The 20,155-nt window shown below is 41.9% G+C and overlaps 1 protein-coding gene across 11 annotated transcripts in view; it reads left to right on the top strand.

The window, feature by feature from the left end:
* Positions 1 to 20,155, top strand: part of ABLIM1 (actin binding LIM protein 1) — a 189,426-nt gene that overhangs the window by 112,378 nt on the left and 56,893 nt on the right. For 10 of the 11 annotated variants that reach the window (XM_030950798.1, XM_030950800.1, XM_030950807.1 and 7 more), the window contains exons 5-6: positions 4,394 to 4,520; positions 5,675 to 5,768. In XM_030950798.1, the coding sequence (XP_030806658.1) occupies positions 4,394 to 4,520; positions 5,675 to 5,768 (221 nt within the window). Of the gene's footprint in view, positions 1 to 4,393; positions 4,521 to 5,674; positions 5,769 to 12,809; positions 12,947 to 20,155 lie in introns of those variants that run through there. The other variant, XM_030950809.1, reaches the window with a different exon arrangement.

Raw genomic sequence — 20,155 nt, 5'->3', positions numbered from 1 at the left:
AAGCCTGCATGACATCATCAAACCTTTCAATTTTAAAGGAAGGCTTTAGAAGGTGTTGCCTGATCTGTTGTTAAAGGGTGACTGAGAAAAAACTGTGGTCTCCCCACCTCTATGAGAAATTGTAATTGCACAACCTTCAAATTGCCACAGAAGAATTACTGGGATGTAAGTTGTTTCTCAAGGTGACTAAGAGCTATTTATACTTAAGAGATTTCTTGACCTTGACTCCAGTGATCATATTTGCCTCTTTCATCACTTGCAAATCACTGCCTCTTTAGGTCCAGCTATGTTTGACAATGTATTTCTGTGTAAGTCCAATGAAAACTTATTGTTTAAGTGTTAAAATAATAACAAAAATCCCCCCAATTCTTCCCTGCTTTTCCTGTTTCAGAACAGAAGCCTGCTGGTGCTGTCTTTGTAAAGCTCACATATCAGTGTTTTATAAAGAGGGGAAATAGTTACAGAGAGTGTAATAAAAGTACAAAATACCTGTGACCTGTGGGGTTTGTGGCAGCTTCAGGCTTTATCTGTTAGATATGTGATGGCCATCAGGATTGAAATGAACTCTTTGGTGACTTAATTAAATCAGACTGCTATTAGCTTTGTTCACAGACCTAACCCTGCATGGAGCAGAGCTGGTGTAATCATTCACATGACTTTGCATATCCCTCTTTATTAGGGCAAAAGCACACAGAGATGGTTTCTCCTTCAAAAATCATATGGGGTGAGCAGAGAATGTGGGATAAAGACATATTTGCTGTTACATTTGTAAAGCAATCCACATGGGAGTGAATAAAGTCCTACCCTGTATGCTGAGGGTTAATCCCAGAGCTGCATCAGCTCTGAGCTCACCTGTGCACCATTGGCTGAGAGCAGGGGAGGGAGGCAAAGGCAGAAAATCCACTGCTTAATTTAGACAGTGACAAATGGCCTGCTGTGCAGGATGCTTCACTCCTGGATGTCTGGGGTGGTGCAGATGCTAAAAAGGGAAACACATTTTCTCATATCTTTACAAGAAGGTGTCATGGGCGGCAGCTCAGCCTGACCTGTGTCTTTTAGTGGGGCTGCTAAAGGTGGTGGCACAGTGAAGGTCTAAATCATATATTACATTATAGTGGTGTGCCCTGTCCCCCCACTTTGCCATGCTTTTGGGCTGGCTGACTCCACAGCACAGTTCCTTTGTCCTGGCATTTTGTTTTGTACCCAGACATGTTAAATATGACATATATCTAAGTGCATATGGGAGCTGTACTGCTCTCTCTGCAGTTTCACCAGCACACTGCGCTGTCCGCCTCCTCCTCCCTGTTATCTTGGCACTGCTGAATGTGTCATGTGCAAGGAGTGGCACTGAGGATGAATCCAGGTGATGTGGCAAAAAGAAAATGCAAGAAAGCTCAGATTCAAGGGGTGCAGTCTGTTAGAGCCAGGTAGGAAGCCAGAGAGCACCATGGTGGGAACCATTGTACACAAATTCAGGAAGGATTGTCAGGTTTTCAGTCTGCTCTGGCATATGGTTGTGGACCACTGTTCTTACCTCACAGCCCTTTTATTTGCAGCATGTGCTAGTTATAGGTTGGACAGATACAGATTGTGCTTAATGTGATACTGAGATCCTGCCTGCATACCCTGGTGACATTCAGCCAAGGGCTTAAATGTGCCTCATGCAGGCCTGAGATCATAATGGCTTTTATTTGTAGAATTTGGATGAACAAATGGTCTTTTCTTAGCCCAGCCCAGCCCTATTCAGTTTCTATTTTAGGAGATAATGATAATTGCAAGCTTTTCATGTATATATCCAACAGTTTTGTCAGAATTAAAATCAGATTTATTTAAAAGCCATCTCAGTCTAATACAGCAGTACTGGGCTATTAGTTTACTTTGCTTCTAGACATTCAGTGTGTCAGTTGTATTAGCAGAATGGAAATGATGTTAATTTCCTTTTGCAAAACACTTCAAGGAACCCAGAAAGAGCGTAGATGTCACTGGTGCTATAGAATAATAAAAGGATGTTGCCAACCCCTGTATTAAACATGAGCACAATACTAAGTCTGGTGCTCAGACTTACTGTGATTTGGCTTACAAAGAAGCAATTAAGCAGAGGTACTTCATGGATCCCTGCTTCCCCCAGGTATCTGGGTTTTGCATCCATAAAGGTGCTGGACTAGGTGGACCTTTTGTGTAAGGCAGTTCCTCTGTTCCCACTGCCTTGGAAATTAAGTGTTTTTAAAATCTTTTTATTGATTCCATTTCTGAGAAATTTCAGTTTCATGAAAAAAGTTTCCCAGACAGAAATGAAAACAGCATGGAAAATGCAGCAGATTTTTTGAGGGAAAACATCTCAGGGAGTGCATCCCACGGTGCCATGGCCCATGTTGGCTCTGGAGGCTGGCACACCAGGATGAAGCAGGAGTGCTGGGGGCTGAGAAGTGGGGGCTGTTATCAAACTGCAGCCCAGCACCCTCTGGGACTGAGGACAGGATCCCATTTGCTCTCACAGCCCAAGCCATGTTGCATGGTTTCAGATTTAGCTGAAGGAAATGAGGGCTGGAAGGGACCCCGAGAGGTGATGCAGTATCCTCCCCAAAGCAAGGCGAGATCAGCGTGCCAAAGCCTCTCTGACACGTGCTTGTCCCTTCCTCTGCCTGTGCTGGAAATTCCAGAGCCTCCCTCCCTTGGTGACCTGTGCCAGCCTTTGCTGTCATCCCAGCCTGGCATGGAGCCTTCAGCTGTCATGGCAGAGCAGAGGGATGCATTACATGGTGCCACTCCTTGTCATTTCATCATTTCAGCTTGTAACATATGTCCTCTAGAGCAAAGTCCTGGTATGAGGACATCTCAGGGCTGCTTTTCAAGTCCATGTTGTGTCAAAAGTCTGTGACTCCCATTTTGTCACAAGGTACCACCGTGCTTAGTCCCCCTCCCCTCCTTTTTTAGGGGATTTGAGAAGAAGAAGAATGCAATGCTGATAGGAGAGGGACATGCAGTGGTGGGTTCCTGGATAGCAGGAATGTGCAGCACATATTTGGGGTTCTCTTGGCCCATTATCCAAAGTCATGCCCTTTAGTCAGAAGGACTGACTGCTCTCATTATCAGTTGTGATAATAAACTTGGACTTGCCCTTTTGCAAGGCATGGTGTTGCCTGGCCTTAAACCCATCAGGAGATGAAGGTTTTTGGGCTGTGCTTGCTCAGTCAGCTTGAGTGTTGGAGACAGGGTGATGTATCCCTGCTGCCTGGGCTTTAACAGCTCACATTGCTCACTTCTGCTTGTCTCCATTTCTTGGGATTTGTTGATGTTTCAGGCATTCACCAAAGGAACACCAAGTTAGTAATATCTGGGAAATCTTTTGTTCCAGGCTGTCTCTGTGGCTTCCATGAGTGCCTCAGCTGATGGGCATTCCCTTTCCACTTCACTGGGCTCCAGGCCCTCCCCTCCCTCAGTCCTTCTGTCCCCTGAGGCTGGGCACAGCAGCACAACCCTTGCAGCTCAGTGCTGCCTGCCACATCAGTCTCTTCACATCTTACAGTGTGCTGGCCTGCCCCTTAACAGGAAATCTCTTTGAGTATTTTATGTGTGAAGGGAGAGGAATGGACGCTTGGGGCTGAGCTAGAGATCTCTGATGTAACATGAGCTATTGTGGCACCCCCTGGGACACAGTGCTCCTGGCTTCTGCTTCCCTTTCTGCCATCAGGGTCCTCCAGGACTGATTGCAGTGAAAAGCGAGCACCAGGAAAGTACCAGAACTCCTGAGCCAGACTCCTTTTGCCAGTTAGAGACCAGGAGAGCTTCAGCTTCCCATAGCTGTGGGGGGACAGCAACACATCCTCGCTGCAGGTCACGGGGCTGTCAGCCGTGCCCTGGAGGCTGTTCCTGGAGGAAGGTGTGTGCCCTGGAGCAAGGTGTGTGCCAGGGCTGTCCCTGGAGCCAGGGGTGTCCCTGTGGCTCCCTGTGCCACACGCGGGGCTCTGCTGCCACCCAACGGGGACAGGACAGTCCTGGCCCTGCTCTCTCAGCTCCGTGCAAGCTCTCAGGGTCTTGCCAAAGCAAAACCAGACGCTGGTTGCTGTAGAAGACAGGAGCTTTCTGCAGTGAGGACTTTTTGGTAGCTTGTTCCTGACAGAATCTGGAGTTTGTACAGAGCTTTCCAGGTGTTCTTTGAATCATGAACAGCACGAAAAACACAATTACTTCCCTCTTCTAGTGAGAATGTCTGTAAGGAGAAAGACTGAGTCTTTGTGCAGGACCTGGGGAGGGTTTAAGGAAAGGAAGATGTGCCTTTGCACTGCTGTGCAGTTCAGCCCTTTGGCTACCAAATGCTGTGACAGCCTGGCAGTTCATTAAGGTTAATGAACCAAAGAGCTGACAACAAATGCATCTGTTTGCTTGTTTGCAGATTGTGCTGGCTGTGGAAGAGACATCAAAAATGGACAAGCACTGCTAGCCCTGGACAAGCAGTGGCACCTGGGGTGCTTTAAGTGCAAGGCCTGTGGGAAGGTCCTGACTGGGGAATACATCAGCAAGTGAGTAACCTCTGTCTGCTTCTCTGCTGAACTCGTGGCACAGTTTAGCTGCTGGCAGAGAAGAGCTTGCAGCAAAATTCACATCTAGAAGTCCTGTTTTGACCACCTTTCCATACACACCAAAGTCTTTGTTCCCAGTGAGAGCTGAGTTGGGAAAGTGAGCTGCAAACTGCAACTGAAAGCTCATGTTTGATGACACCAGTCTATATTTAATACCAATCTGAAAAATGTATCATTCTACATTCCCATAGAGAATTAGGTGGATTGATGTCCATGTTTTCTGTAGTAACCAGATAAAGCATTGTGTCATTTTGCTTTCCAACATGTGATTTTGAGGAAAAAAAGTAGGAATTTGTCCATTTCTTGCCATTGCTAAATAATAGAGTAAATATGATGGTGTGATTGACCTGACATCGTATTTCCCATCTCCATATAAGAAACTAATGAAGAGGGGTTTGAGTGGAAGAAGGTGTAGAGGAAGAGAATAGGGAAAAGATAAAAGAGCAGAAATGAAGATACAGTTTCTTTTTCCCCCTTCAAGCCTATAGCAAAGAGAAAAAACAATGAAACAATATGCATTTCACAAACCTGTCATTTGGGTGTATATTTTATTTATTAGTAGCATCTCTAATTTCTCAAGAACAATCTGGTGCCTGAGAAATGCTCCTAGGCATTTCTGGTGTTTCCACTTTTACTGTATGTTCCTTGTTCACACAAAATACTACATTACCTTACACTTAAAAGTATCTGCTTATAGCCTTGCAGCCTACCAAAGGCTTTTTTTTTTCTGAAGTGAACAAAAACTGTCTGCTTGTGCTAGACTGTGATTGCCTCTCAACCCCAGAGACAGCTGCACTGATTCCCTGGAGCTGCACCACCTGTAGGTGCAGAGAGTCTGCTCTAAAGAAGGAGGATTACTTCAGTAGTTTGTCCTGGATGCCTTCTATGGATGGAAATTTAAGGAATAATTCTAAGAGGCTTTAGTGAGAATGTTATTTTTGTTTCTTGTACTACAAAGTGTTTCCCTTGAACTCTCCCCACTTACCTGGGTCTGTGTGTAGGAGTTCCAAACTGAAGACAAATGAAGAGAGTAAGTCATGCTGTAACCTGTTTAGTAAGAAGTGGTTTGTAATTTGTGAATTTTACTTTTTCAGAGATGGTGCTCCTTACTGTGAAAAGGACTACCAAGTTCTTTTTGGAGTCAAGTGTGAAGCATGTCACCAGTTCATCACTGGGAAAGTCCTAGAGGTAGGTGTTTTGTGAATTAGAGTTTATGAAGAATTGAGCCACCCATTATGTCCTCACCTAACTGCAGAGAACACAAAAATTCTCATAGAAAGGCTTCCTGCTGATTCTAGAACAAAGTTGCTGATTTTCAGAATTATTTTCAGTGTTTTAGTTTTGCAGTCATCAGGAAAAGTGTGTGATACAGAATTAATTGCACTAGTTTCTATGGATCTGTGGTTTCTGTTTTTCTCTCTTCATGATGAGCTGCAAAGTACATTACACTGCTTATTCTGACAGATTTAATATATTTACAGAAGTAATTTAAGTACTGGAATCACTTTTGGCAGCCATACGTGTGTCAGAATTTACCACATGAGATTTACACATGATCTGAATGATGCTGAGAAGGTGAGAGGGAGAAATGTGCTGGAGAGGTAAATTGTGTTCAGAAATGAGAAGGCAGAAACCATCTGAATAATCTCCTTTGCTGACTCTTATTTGGAGTCCTCAATGTTCTCATTGAAACCAGTCAAATCTTTTTAGAGATGTCACCACCAACCTCCATCTGTCATGGCTCTGCTAAGTCCCCTTTGAGCTGGAATCCTTGAACTGTGCTTGGATTGCTCTGTGCCATGACTGAATTGTTTAAGGGCCAAAACACAAAGGACCTTCCTTGTCATTGAGATATGAGAAACAAAATTTAACTCTTGTCCCTGTAGGAAACTGCTCAGTGGAAAGAACCAAAGCCTTGGGCTCAGGTCAGGAGCTGGAGTGTATGTTTTTGAGCAAATAACTGAGAATATACCTGAAAGTGTCACAAAAAATAAAAGCAGCTGGAAGTTGCAAGTGAGAGTGTGTTACAGGTTCACTTCTTTGTGTCCCATCTACTGCACATGTAGGACTGTGTCAGCCCTATTGTAAGAATTGACATAAGATGGTATTGTGGTTTTAGTTGTGGAGGTTTCTGTGGCTCAGCATGCAGAATATGAACCAGTCACCATGAGGGACCCAGAGCTCTTGTGGACACCGTAAACATTTGGAAGGATGCACAGTTCTTTCATTAACCAGACTCTCAGCCTGCCTCCTTTGAAATGTGTGTCTGATTCCTTTGGAGACCTGCACAGATAATTACTGAGAGCAGCCTGGGTTTTCCCCTGAGTAGGAAGGCTGTGTCTCTGGCTTTCTTCTTCTGGCCTGCCACCATCTGCTTATCTATTCCTCTCTACTGATGAGTTTTTACAATTTATCATTGTGTGTATTGGAGACACCACAGTTGCAATGCTGTGCAGGAGGCTCTGCAGGAGAGAAGTAATTGGATTTGTTAGATTGGGAAACATAAAATAATTCTAACATTGTTTTAGGTGTACGTGACAGTTGCTCTCACCTATAAGCAGTGCAACCTATTCAGATGAAAATGACAAAAGAGAGGGTTACTGGAGTCTGTGGAGGGCTGGGAAGAAATAAACGATTTCTGTGTGGAGCATTTTGTGAAGTAGCTGTGAATATAGCAAGGTTGCACTCATGCTACTCTTCCTAGCATCAGTGAGGAAGAAACCGAGGTGTTTGAGGGGTCATGAGCTGTATGCCATCAGAACTGGATAAATTGAGACTAAGGAAAGATTAGTTCAATTGGCCTGGAACTTGGCTGTCCATCATAATTTAGGCTAACATTGATTCATCATTTAAGCTAATATAACATTCATAACATTCATAATTTAAGCTAGCATTCTGTATCCCAGAACATTTTGGTGCTTATTTTGGCCCCAAGGTGAGTTTCTCACTTCATAGTTCTTATTCTTCTATGGGTGTTTATTATCAGAAGATGAGACAGTTCTGAAATTTTACTTGAATATTTGTGGCTCTCACTGGTTATCAGAGACACAACCCAAAATACTGCAGCAGAGGGCAGCAGTGGTTCTTAGCACATAACTGAGACCAAACTCCTCAATGGCCTGTAGAAGTTGTGTTGCTCTGACTGCTCTCTGTAAGGTATAGGCTGGCCTAATAGTAAAAAATTTTCACCAAAAAAAATAGCATTGTGTAGGCAGGGAGGCCATTCAGACACTGGCTTTACTGAATTGCAGTGTGTGTTAGCAGCTTGGATAATCCATGATTAAAGCTCACCAGGCATCATCTGGAAATGCAGGTGCAGGACAGATATTCAGACACTCTGTGTATTTTAAGTGATGCTGGAAAAGTCTGGAAGATACAGATGAGCAGCTACTGTTCAACAATCAGAGCAGTTTATCACAACTGTGGGCTTGTTTGGTGGCTCCTCACTGCCAGACACGCACAGCTCCAAAGGGAATGCTAAATACTTCCTCGAAATATGACTCAAGGAACTAATAAGTCAAAAGCTAGCATGGGAAAACCATGTGTCAGCACGTGTGTGTGTCCCCTTGGGCAGCAGAGGTCGTGTAAAGGATGGGGTCAGAGCATGACATAAATCCTCTGCTAATGAGGGAGATGAGATCGGAAGCAGCCACAGGAGATAATTCACAGCACAGGAAGGCACAGCTCACAGAGGGCTGCAGACCTGTTTGAGGCAGGACAATTAACAATCTCCTTATCCTCTACTGGAAATCACCCACAGCCTTTCAGTTCACCTGAAGTTTTAATTTAGATGAAGCTTGAGATCCTCACAGGAGGATTACTGTCTTCCCTCTTTGGTTTCTTTGGCAATGTATCTTTGGGAAATTTGGGGATTTTTGATGATTTATATCATGTGGGTTGTCTCTTGTTCTGCTGTTTCCCCCTTGAGAAGGAAACCATATTCTTGGTGTGAAGTAGCACTCTTGCAGGAATTGTCTAGGTAGAGGTTATGTCTGTCCAGCCCAAATTATGCCTACTAACATGCAGTTAGAAAAAAACCCAAAACGCTTCATATTTTGCATTTGTTAATAAAAATGATTGTAGCAAAACTCCTGTAGTAAATATAGTGATCAGTCTATTTCATTTTATTTGTCAATAAAATAATTCATTATGTCAGAAGCAGAAGTAGATGATGCTATCTCATCATCTTCATCCAAAGAAACTATTAGAACTGGTTGAAGGGAATTATATGGTACATTGTGTACAGACACTTCCCTCTAATGGATCAGAAATGATTAGCAGCAAGCCCTTTTGGTGCGGCTTTATTTTCTGCTTATTCTTATTACATCCAGGGCAGTCGTTGGAAATACTGAAGGGAGATGAAAGCTTGAAAGTTAGCTTTGGGTTCACAGAGGCTGGTGCTGTCTATTTTACCTGTAAAAACCTATCTCACTTACTTATTTATTTTTATTTAAAGAGAAGCTGAGATTCTTTACAGCATTTCAGACTTGCAGCTCCTGCTTGTTTTGTCCCTCAGTGTGGCTTTAGCACCTCTGAGAAAGTCAGATTTCTCAGTCTCCTACAATGAACAGCCAGCAAGAGAGACAGCCACTCCTCATGTGCACCTAAGAGTCTTCATCTCAGAAGCAGCTCTGCTGAGCCCCTGGAGCACCCTCAACAGAACCCATCAGAAAAGCCAAGGTTTGGGTTCAGACTGAGATTCAAGGCCACTCTGCAGAAGTGATTCCTTTGCTCAGTTAGAAAATGCATTAGGAGAAAGACAGGACTTACTTTGCTAATATCCACAAATCGTGGAAGAATGCTCTTCATTTTTTTTTCTAGGTCATAGGTGTAACAACTTTCAGTAGCCATGGAAATATGCAGGAAAAATACCATGTGCATTTAAGTCAGCTCAGATATTAGTGATGTATTATTTGGCACATTGCTTTCTGTGACAAATGCTCACAGATGATAGATGAGTGCATGCCAACACAATAAATGTGGTAAATGTCCAATATGAAATAGATATTGCAACTTTCTTGGGCATAATGAATACTTTAATGCTTCAGTGTTTCAGGAAATGTTGTCAAGGCAACAGAGATCAGTGCTCTTCCTTGGATTTCTCTAGCAAAAAGGAATCTTTAGTTATGAAAAATTACTCTTTTCCCATTAACTGTGGTAAAAAACCGTTTTTAGCAGGCAGTAACAGCATAGTGAGAGTGAGGAGTTCTACACAGACTTCCCACTGAGCAATGGTTTTCATAGCTTCAGGGCTTGCCTCTTGAAAAATGCCTGTCTAATCCTAAACCTGAAAATTTCTGTGCAAAGCCACAAATCTGAGTAAACTTGACCATGTATTTAGCCATTTGAAAGATGTCGACATAAATGATTTTTGTCTAATGTGTTTTTCATACACAGTATAACTGCTACTCCAGGGCTTAATTCAAAATATCTGGAATCATTGAGAAGCTTCCAGCTGACTTCAGAGAATGCTGGATCATGCATGTATTCCATCTTTGCTTATCTAAAATGTCTTACAACATTCTAAGCAGTATTCTCTTAGCTCTGCAAAAGAAGACATGAGGGCAGAAAAAAGTGGATATTTTGCACGAAATTGTACGAAAAGACTGAGGATAAGATTGAGTTTTTACAATTTTCACCTTTTCCAGCTGTAACTGATATGAACAGGATTTGATCTCATGATCTAGAGATGCATATATCTGCTCTCAAGTGCCTTAATCATCTTGCTACTCCACACATTTTTTTAATGATGCTTTTTGCTTAATATTAATTGGGAAAAAAAAAAAAAGTCTATGGTGGGATTTCTCCTGGCTGTGCACAGCTCTAGTTCCTGCTCCAGGGGCTGCTGCCTGCCCTGGGTTTTCTTCCTGTGCACTGTTGAATCTTGCACCCCACCTTGTAAGCAGTGGCACAGTGCCATTTTCACAGATGGACCTGAAAAGAGTCCAGGCCAACAGAAGGTTCCCTTGATTTCAGACTGCAAGGTCAGGTCAAATTCTAAATATGTTTGTGATACTGTAATTTATGCTGAGCTGCTCCTGATTTTAAAGAGGTGTAGTAATTTAAGAGGTGGTACTTAACATGAATGAAGTTTAGTACTTGTCAATACTGTTACTTAAATTGCCAGAATTTTAAGATGTCTCATCTGTGCTGTAACTAATTCTGAAAGATGTCAATTCTGACACACCTTGACTTCTGAAGTTAGAAGGAAACAACAATAATTATGCAAGGGGGGAAACAAACAAACTGTGAAAGCTGCTACATTTGTCTAAGAAAATTGTATCTGTATTTAAGAGGCAAAGAATGTGACTCAGAAGAGCCTATAAGTTTCTTCAGTTGTTGTTTTCAGAGCTAGATTTAGAAACCTGTGCTGTGAGGGATTCATAGAAGTTTCTGCTGATTCTTTAGGCATGGATGAGTCTGTTCTAAATACTGAATAAATGAACAAATAAATACAATTACAGAACAACCTTGCTGGTTCCCATATGAACTGTAAATGAGTTATCTGAACAATGCCTGTCTATGCTGGTGAAGTGTTGCCTCCTGCAAACACTCACCCATGTCAGCAGCTCTGCTCATGTGAGTTTTAGCATTCAGATGCTTCAGCTGATTGACTTTCAGAGACACTCAGCAGACTGCATGGTTAAGTAATCTGTTCTAAGGAGACTTAGGCTCATAGCTCAGTGGAAACATCACCCTTCTCTGCAGAGATCCATGGACAAAGTTTGTCAGGTACTTCAGTACAGTCATGTATCTGGTCCTGTGTTCTTAAAACACTTTCTAGATTGAGAAGCCATGTAGAGAATCTCTTGAACTGAGATTTATTTCAATTCTGTTCAGAAATGTTAAATGAAAAAGTAGCATATGTTCTTCTGCCAAATAAAGTATTTAGGGAGGCTGTTTTCATAACAATAATGTATAACAACAATTTGTGGAGTTACACAGAAATAACAAATAGAAGGTAAACAAGTATCATAAAATATTTCATTTACTGGGTTTAATGATGCAGCCTGTACTGGTAATATATGCTGATGTGAAGTAAAAGTTCAAACATTTTTATAAATGAAGCAATTGATGAACCAAACAGAAACTGATGATAGGATGGATCCAGACAGGTTTGGTGGTGTATTAAAGTGATGGAAAAATAATATCCCTGAAGAATGCACTACCATTCTGTTTTCATAGCTTTAGGTATCTTCTCCTTTAGGTGTCTTAGAGGCTTGGGAGAGACTTTACTCTCAAAGTCTCCCAGTCACTGCTGTCATCTAAACACACCAAAATAATCCAGGGGAAAAGGCCACAGAGCATGTGAGAGGCAGCAGTAGAGTTCAGTGTAAGATTTGTTAGTTCTGTGATTTGATTTGTTTGTGTTTAATTTTGCTGCCTTTAGAATAAAGGAGAAAATATGGCCATGTTGTTTGAACATCCCAGGTAAATGCTGACAAAAGCAGAAGCACATGCTGTGGTCATTTGCCCTCTTAGTCAGGTGTGCACAGCAGAGCACAGGATCTTTTTGATTGTGGAAAATACCTGGGAGAGATCAGACAGGGTCAGAGCACAGAGGCCATTGAAAATTCAGTGTTCCTAGAGTGTGCCTGGAGCATGATCTCACTCCAAAATGTGCAAACAGGATCAAGGGATGCAGGTACCAGTGGGGAGTGGCCCCAGCTGCATCAGTCTGAATTGGGCTGGAATACAATCTCAGTGAAACTCTGTGTTTGTAACAGAACTAGACCAACACCCAGGAGGCTGCATAAATTCTGTATAAATTCTTCAGAAGCTGTGGAAGTAACATTTAATAACTTCCAGAGGAGGAGAGCACCGAGTTCATTGTCAGCAGATGCCTCTCCCCAAGGGAAAAATGTTGTGAATTGTGTGGCCATCAAACAGTGACACACAGGAGTGGTGAGGAATGGTCCTGCCCCTGCCTGGCCCGGTGTCCTTTTCCTTTTTTTCCTTTTCCTTTTCCTTTTTTTCCTTTTCCTTTTCCTTTTCCTTTTCCTTTTCCTTTTCCTTTTCCTTTTCCTTTTTTTCCTTTTCCTTTTCCTTTTCCATTTTCTTGTTTTCCTTTTCCTTTTTCTTTTTCTCCTTTTTTTCCTTTTCCTTTTCCTTTTTTTCCTTTTCCTTTTTTCCCAGAGTGGGATGGCCGAGCTGCAGCCCGGTGGGTTTGGTGTGCAGGGAGGGTGATGTGCTGGCTTTGGTGGGTGTGTGCAGCAGCAGCAGCAGGAGGAGGAGGAGGAGGAGGAGTGCAGCTCCGGGCTGGGTGCAGCTTCAGGCTCAGCAGAACCAGGCACTGCTCTGCTCCTGCCTGAGCCCCAGCAGAGTGAGGAGGAAATGGAGCTGGACTGAAAAGCCTCTCTGAGCAGGTAAACAAAGCCCTGGCTGTGAGAGCAGAGCTGAGCTGGGAAGGGCCATGGCTCTCCTGGGAGGGCAGGGCGGGCAGCTTTGGGATGGGGCTGCAGGGCTTGCCAGGGGGATCAGAATGGCTACTTGCACTTTTGTCCCTGTGCACCAGAAGGAGTTTTGTTTTAAGGGTTTAGATAAAGAGAGTGCAGCTACACATGTTTTTAAACTGCCCGGAAGAGAGGAGAATGGCACAGAGCTTGGGCTGTTTCTGATTGCAACTGATTGCTGTGTATGGAGGAACAATGCTATTCTCTACCTTAAATAATTCTTGATAGAGTTTCTTGGCTCTTTCCATCACTTTGGAGATTTTTTTTTTGGCATAGAAATAAGATTAGCATTTGTTTCTAGTTTCCCTGTGTTTTTGCTGAGAAATGTGTTTTATCAGTTAATGTGGAATGCTGATTTTTTTTCCTTAATGTGGGGTTTGTTTGGATAAAAGCAGGGAAATGAAAAATTTAATAATAACTCAAAATATGGATAAATGTTTCAAATAGGTTGCCTGTGTAGCTGGAGAGAAGCATACATTTAACTTTATTTAGACTACCCTTCCCTGATGAAAAATACCCTGCTGTAATTACTGACAACACCACACAAGGCACAAGATAAAAAATCTAAAACAAATACACCTGCAGAAAAATTATATAAATTACTTGATGTAAAAATATTTCTAATAGGATTTTAGTGTTTCCTGCCCATCAACAGAATAAATTTGGCAGGAGGGGTATCTGTAGTTGGGAAGGACTTGATTTATAAGTATCTGAAGTTGACAGAGCCCTAACAGAAGTTCAGTTGCCATGGCAGCATAATCACAATGCATTAACTTCCCAGCAGTGGTTTGGAAACCATCCTTCAGTCAATTTGAACATCAATAGGAAGGGGAGGAATGTTAAGAGGATGTAAAGATGGTGAATAATAAGAGCAGGTTGTAACAAGTAATTTGAAAAAATAACCAATTAAAGCTTCCTTATTGCCACAAAGGGATTTGTGAAATCTCTCAGGTGCTTATAAAACTATGGCTTATCTTTATAAATTGCTTTTGTGAGTACAATGTTGCTGATTAGGATCTGTATATCCTGGCATAAGCATCTTTAGCATCTACCTTGTTGATTTAGTTAAATATTCTCTGGTGTGTTTCTTGTACTAAATATTACTAAAAAACTTTAGCAGACTGATCACAATTCTTTAAAATTACATTTCAGTAGAAGCATTTATATGTGCACAAAGTTTCTTGCCACAACCAACAGCCTTTATGACAAACAGCCACTGCTGGTATTCCAGTAACATGGAGCAGACAAAATAAGTAGCTTTTTCATGTCTTGGACATGCACAGAAGAAATAGCAGCTTTTAGCAGAAGAGCAGCTTACCTGGATGAGTGTATCATTTCTGTTAGCTAACTGTATTAAGAATTCATTTGCATGTCTGTACTGCAGAACATTTATTGTTCCCTGGGAGCAGACCCCTTTAGGGAAAACATAATACTCTGGTTTTGTTTTGTGGCCCCCATTGCTTCTTCTGCCCATCTTTTAAGCCGTTGAATTGTGCTGGTCCTACCTGCCAAAATCACCCACAAGAGATACAAAACAAATCATGATCCCTGCAGTGAAGTGTTCAGACTGAAGCAGAGGTTCCTGCAGTGTCACAGCCCCGCTGGCAGCTGGGATGTGGTGCCAGGGGAATGTGGCTGTGCACTCTGCAGCAGTGTGAAATTCCTTCAGTTACTTTTTGCTTCTCCTGGACTGAATCACAGCGAAAAATGGATTAAGTGGTGAAATATTTTTTGCAGGATTCTGATGTTTCATTTATAATTCCCGATTTAAGCCTTCCTATCAGTGAAAAGTTTACAACCGACTTCTAGAAGACTGGGGTAGAACTTATACCTATCTCCCATAAAAAATAATTATTGGGAAGAATGCAGCAATAACATGCTTGAAATCTGAGAAGTGGAGAAGAGCCTGTTGGGGCAAGTCTGTGGCTGTCACCTGCTTGTAGGAGGCTCCATCCTGGTATTGGGCTCAGCACTCACTTCATGAGGACTCAGTCACCTCTCTCTTTGTCTGCTTTGTCAGGGAGTTCTCCTGAGGGGGAAAAAGCAGTTAAGAAAAAACAAATACTAACCCAAAAGATATGTTTGGAATCTCTAAGGACTTTGAAGTCCACAGCATTAACCACCTGTCTTTTATTGAGCAGGTGGTTTTACAGATGAAGAAATGGAAATATTTAATGGGTGATTAAATGTTTGAAATGACCACCTGAAGTCCAAGATGGGTAGATTTTAATTATATGCTTATGCTACATTAGAAGATCATACAGGTTTAAAAACTCTTTGAATAGATATCTGGGATGTGTGACATTTCTAAAAAGCCTTTTTCTTTTTAAGAGGGAAAATAGCACACAGTAAGAGATGCATCTTTTCATCACCAGCAGTGCAGATACTCTGGCATTTAAACTGTCTGTGCAACTAGTTTGGGGTTTTTTGTGGTTTGCAGACATCAAGGAAATAACTCTTTATAAATCCTTTGAGTATAAGTTAAAATATTAAGAAATTGACTTTTACATGTAGGATTTGGAGAGAGAGATTTGTTATGCATAAAGATGGATTTGCTGTTGCTTAGAGTTCTGTAAAGCAGTTGCATCTTCGCTGGAAACTTTTTTCTAAGGAGTGAGGAGAGTAAAAACTGAGGCAGTAAGAAACTTAAAGCAGATTTATCTCACCATCATGCTTGAACTACTGCTGTTGAGGCAAAATCATGGAGATTCTGTAGTCAGTGGAAGGTCAAATGGCAGCAAATGTTAGATATCCCCTTCTGCTTTATGTCCATCAGCTCTTTCCTGTTCATCACTACAGTAATATGTGGGAATAGTTATTCTGTGGTAAATAGAAATCTTGACTTTTATATGAAGCTGAAGTAAACAAGATAGGGAATGAAATCCCTACTGTGTCTTGGCTCCAACATGCATACTCTGGATATTCCTGCCAGCAAGGATTCAAAATGTACTTGTATAGTTTTGCAGCTGTAATTGGAAATCGTGTATATCAGCAATTAGAAGACTGACAAATAGGAAAAAAAAAGGACTTCTGCCAAAAAGAAAAGGCTCTGCTTCTAGCACAGTACATATTGGTGGTCTGACATTTATTCAAAGTTATCCTTTTGAAAAAGAGTCAACTATTTCTCTGCATTAACTATCCGCTGGTTACCCTGATGTCCTTTCTTAATTCCATTTTAATTTTAGTGTAACATTAACACTTTGGCCAGAATTACAAGACAAGGATTCCTGAGAAATGTCTGGATGTAGTCAAATACAGGCTCATAACTGATATGAATGATTGTGGAGTGACTGGGAAGAAAAATATTAGAAGTAAATTTGTCCTTTCCCTAGGTTGTCACCTGTTGTTTGTTGTCACCTCTTGCTGTAAGAGATATCCAAAGGCAGTAGGTAGCATTGAGTTAATCAAGGATAAAACCCCATTCTTTAGACTTTTTAAAGCATTATCAGATCAGACTGGTTGCAATAGGATCAGTTTCCTACAAGAGCAGGCTCTAGTCACTAACAGAAAAAAATATTCCCTGCTTAATTCCCACACAAGATGTTTCCCTGTCAGAACAATCCGTCAGTCTCTGTGGTACAAACTGCCATAAATTGCATGTTGCTTTGTTTCTTACAGGCTACTTTTGTTTTATATTCTCTGGTTGTTTTCTGTGGATGTACTGAGTCTGACCTCATGCATTACTCCCCTCCTTTGGCCCTTGCAACTCTTGTTTCTCTGTTGTTTTTGGGACACTCCCTGTGAAGTGAATGCAGATACCAGAATGGAGCCCAGGCTCTGGTAAATCACATGCCAAAGCTTGCATGGTTCCTGAATCAGCCTCCTGACAGCTGGAAAGGCAGTTCTGTGGAAGATGAACAAGAAAATTGGCTACAGGTACTTAGGTCTAGTGCCATCCCAGGCTGGTTTTCTGAGAATTTCCCTCTGCCTGGCTCTGCTGGAAGCATTAATTTTGGTCCTGGGTGAGTTTAAACTCCCAAGCTCTCACTTTCTTCACCAGTCAGAAGTGGTTTGCACTTGCCCATTGAACAGCTTAACATGAATTTTTCCTGGAGCTGTTCTCCCAGCCTTCCCCAGGGCACAGAGCTCTGCCACAGTGCTGAGCTCTCAGGGTCAGCAGCAATTTTGGGGCTGATGCAGCTCTCCCAACCCCAGAACTTCCCCTGGCCTTGCACTGGAACTGTCTCAGTGAGCCACAGGTCACATCAGCCAAAGCTGCCTTCTGGCCCCAAGGGATTTTGCTGTTTAGCCAAGACAGGTCTCAGTGAACTGATTTAACTCTCTTGGAAATTTTTCCAGTGTGACCTGTGCTCCCTAGGAGCTGCCTGATGCATTTGTAAAATCTTCTCTATGAAATGCCCATTGGAATGGATTTTAAGGTCAGAAGCACTGCTAAAGTCATCTTGTTTGACCTTCTCTTTTCAAAATCAGAGCTTTTCCTTAGAAACCAAATGAAAGCTTATCCTTTGGGAAATTACCCAGTCATGAAAACTGCAGAACAATTGCAAGGCCAAAAATTTTCCCTCATGCTGCTTAAATTACCTTTGCTTTTTAGAAACTTCACCTTGTTTTGAGGTTAAATTTGTCTAATTCCAGCTTTTTGATGCCACAGAGTTTTCAGTGGGATTGAAAAGCTCCTGCTCTTTTCTGCTATTCCATCCTTTCTCTGCTTTTAATCACCTGTCATTGTGATCTGGTGCCCTCTGAAGCCTTTATCTGAGTAATGATTTGACTCTGAGTGCTTCAGGACCACAGCTGAAGGCTCACCTTGTGTTGATGGTTCTCCAATTAATTCCTTTCTGCAAATCCACATGGACACACCCACCAATGTTATAAATTTTTTCTGCTTTTCCTTTATATTCTTTGTATACATTAAATGATCAGAAGAGCAGGTGCTGTCAGGTACTCTGTGACAGCCTTTCCTGGGGGATTTTAATGATGTTCCCCAACTCCTCTGTCACTTGCTGTTGCCCAAGCCATGGCTCAGTCTCACAGGGCCTTGCCTTCTCAATCTGCAGGTATTTTCCATCCGTCTGTTAGAACCCACTTGGTTGGTTTAGATGGCTTAAACAAGCGCTGCCTGTGAGTCACCAGCAGCTTTACCAGGGCAGGTTTTGTGTTCTTGCCTTGGCCAGTGGTACCTCATGCTGTGGGTTGAAGGAAGTGATCTCTGGGGTATCTGGCTCAGCAAAGCCTCCCCTGCTATCAGAGCCATCTGTCTGAACAATGCCTTGCTACATTTTCCTTAAGCCTCTTTGAGTTCAAGTTATTCAGTTCTTGAATAATTTGTAAATCTCGGTTCGTTAAAAATGCTGTTAAAAAATATCTTGCTCAATAAACAGTATCCAACAGGAAATTGGCATTGTCAAATACAGACCCTAAAGATACACATCCTGAATACTCCTGCCTTTTCTTTGTCATTTTTCATGATTTTTTATCTACATCTAACAAGGGAATTTTGCCTGATATATTTTTGGTTTTTTTCACAGCATACTGTAATAAAGATTTTTATTGTCTTTAAACATAGTGTTCCTAGTTATTTGGTAAATTTATCTTTCCAATTAGTTATACTTATTTCTAATTTAATTACTTAGTCATTGCCTTTTTTTTCTCCTTAGTTAATATTATCTCAGTTCTTATGATTGGGACCTGCAGCAGAACATCTTAAAATTTGTTTGGTTTTCCTTTTATGGTTACTTTAAGATCTAGGAATATGTATGTTCCTTCCAAATGCCACATGCATGTATAATTGTCTATACATATCTAGCACTGCTCTCTATTTCTGTTTGTCCATACATGCAATTAAATCATCTTTGGAGATATATGCTAATTTTTGAAAATGCTAAAAAGATTTTATATTAGGATGAGGTCCAGTATTTGTTACCTGCTGTCAGGCGCAGAACTTTCTGATTTATTAAACAAGTAATAAATAATAAACGTTTTTTTAAGATACAGAGGAGGTTTGTTACTGAATTCCTAGCTAAATTTCAGCAGGTTGGAGGCAGCTGTATTTCTACTGACTGAGGAAGTTCTTTCCAGTTCAAGGAGCTGTTGTGGCAGCACTGCAAGTGCAGCTGCAGTGGATGTGACCTGCTAATGCACAGCATCAGGCTCTGTTGTTTGAGGAAGGGGTTGAGGGACCAACAATCACTTCATGTGCAGAGTGAAAAGGAGAAACAGGGTTGTGTCTCCATCCTCAATTCCATATTCCTGCTGACTCAGTGGCTCTGTCATCCCCCAGTGAGAGAGAACTCGAGGATTTGGGAAGCGGGAAATTCCCGGTGTTGTGGAAGATTGGATATTGTGTGTATCCAGCCCAAAACCCATTCCCAGGGCTCCCTGCTGTCCCTTCCCTTGTGCTACAGGGCTGGCACTCAGCAGCACAAGCCAAGGGCTCTGCTCTGCTCCCAGCAGCCTGGAGCAGAGGGGCTGGGATGGTTTCACACCCTGCTGCAGACGTGGGGCGCTCAGTACAGCTCAGCACTCCTGCAATGCACTCCTGCACTGCACTCCTCCAGTCAGCATGGGGTTTTTCTGGCTGCTGGAGCCAAAATTGCAGTGAGTCCAGCACTAGGCTGTGTGGAAAGGCCTTGGCACTATGGTGGAGTTACTGTAAAGTAGCTTCGCTTGTTAATTCTAATTACAAACTGGTTAACTCCACTATGGTGGAGTTACTGTAAAGTAACTCTGCTGAGTAATTCTGATTACAAATCCAATATGAATGTGGCTGGAAGCAGGTCCTTCAGTATCTGAAGTATCTTTTCATGTCAAAAATCATGCTGGACAAAATTCATACAAGAGAAAGGAATATTTACTTATCTAATGCTTTATGAAGCCTAAAGATTACAGAAGCTATAGAAAGCCCACACCTGTACTTATAAACTGGACCTGTTCCAGCATTGAGAAATAGAGAAGGAATTTGTGTCAGATACTTGCTGCTGAGGAGTTCAGAATTTAAAAAATAATCTTTGCATAATCTTTATTATAAAATAATCTTTCTTTTAAAATAATCTTTAATCTTTAAATGGAGTTTAAAAGAAAATTAAATGGTGAGTGTTGGATTTTGCCTTCCTATGCACCTAAAATAGGGGTAATGAAGGTAGTGAATTCACAGATTTGTAT

Source organism: Camarhynchus parvulus, chromosome 6 (genome assembly GCF_901933205.1).
Source record: "Camarhynchus parvulus chromosome 6, STF_HiC, whole genome shotgun sequence".
NCBI lineage: Eukaryota > Metazoa > Chordata > Aves > Passeriformes > Thraupidae > Camarhynchus > Camarhynchus parvulus.
The sequence above is the reverse complement of the archived record's forward strand: the minus strand, read 5'-3'. Positions and strand labels throughout refer to the sequence as shown.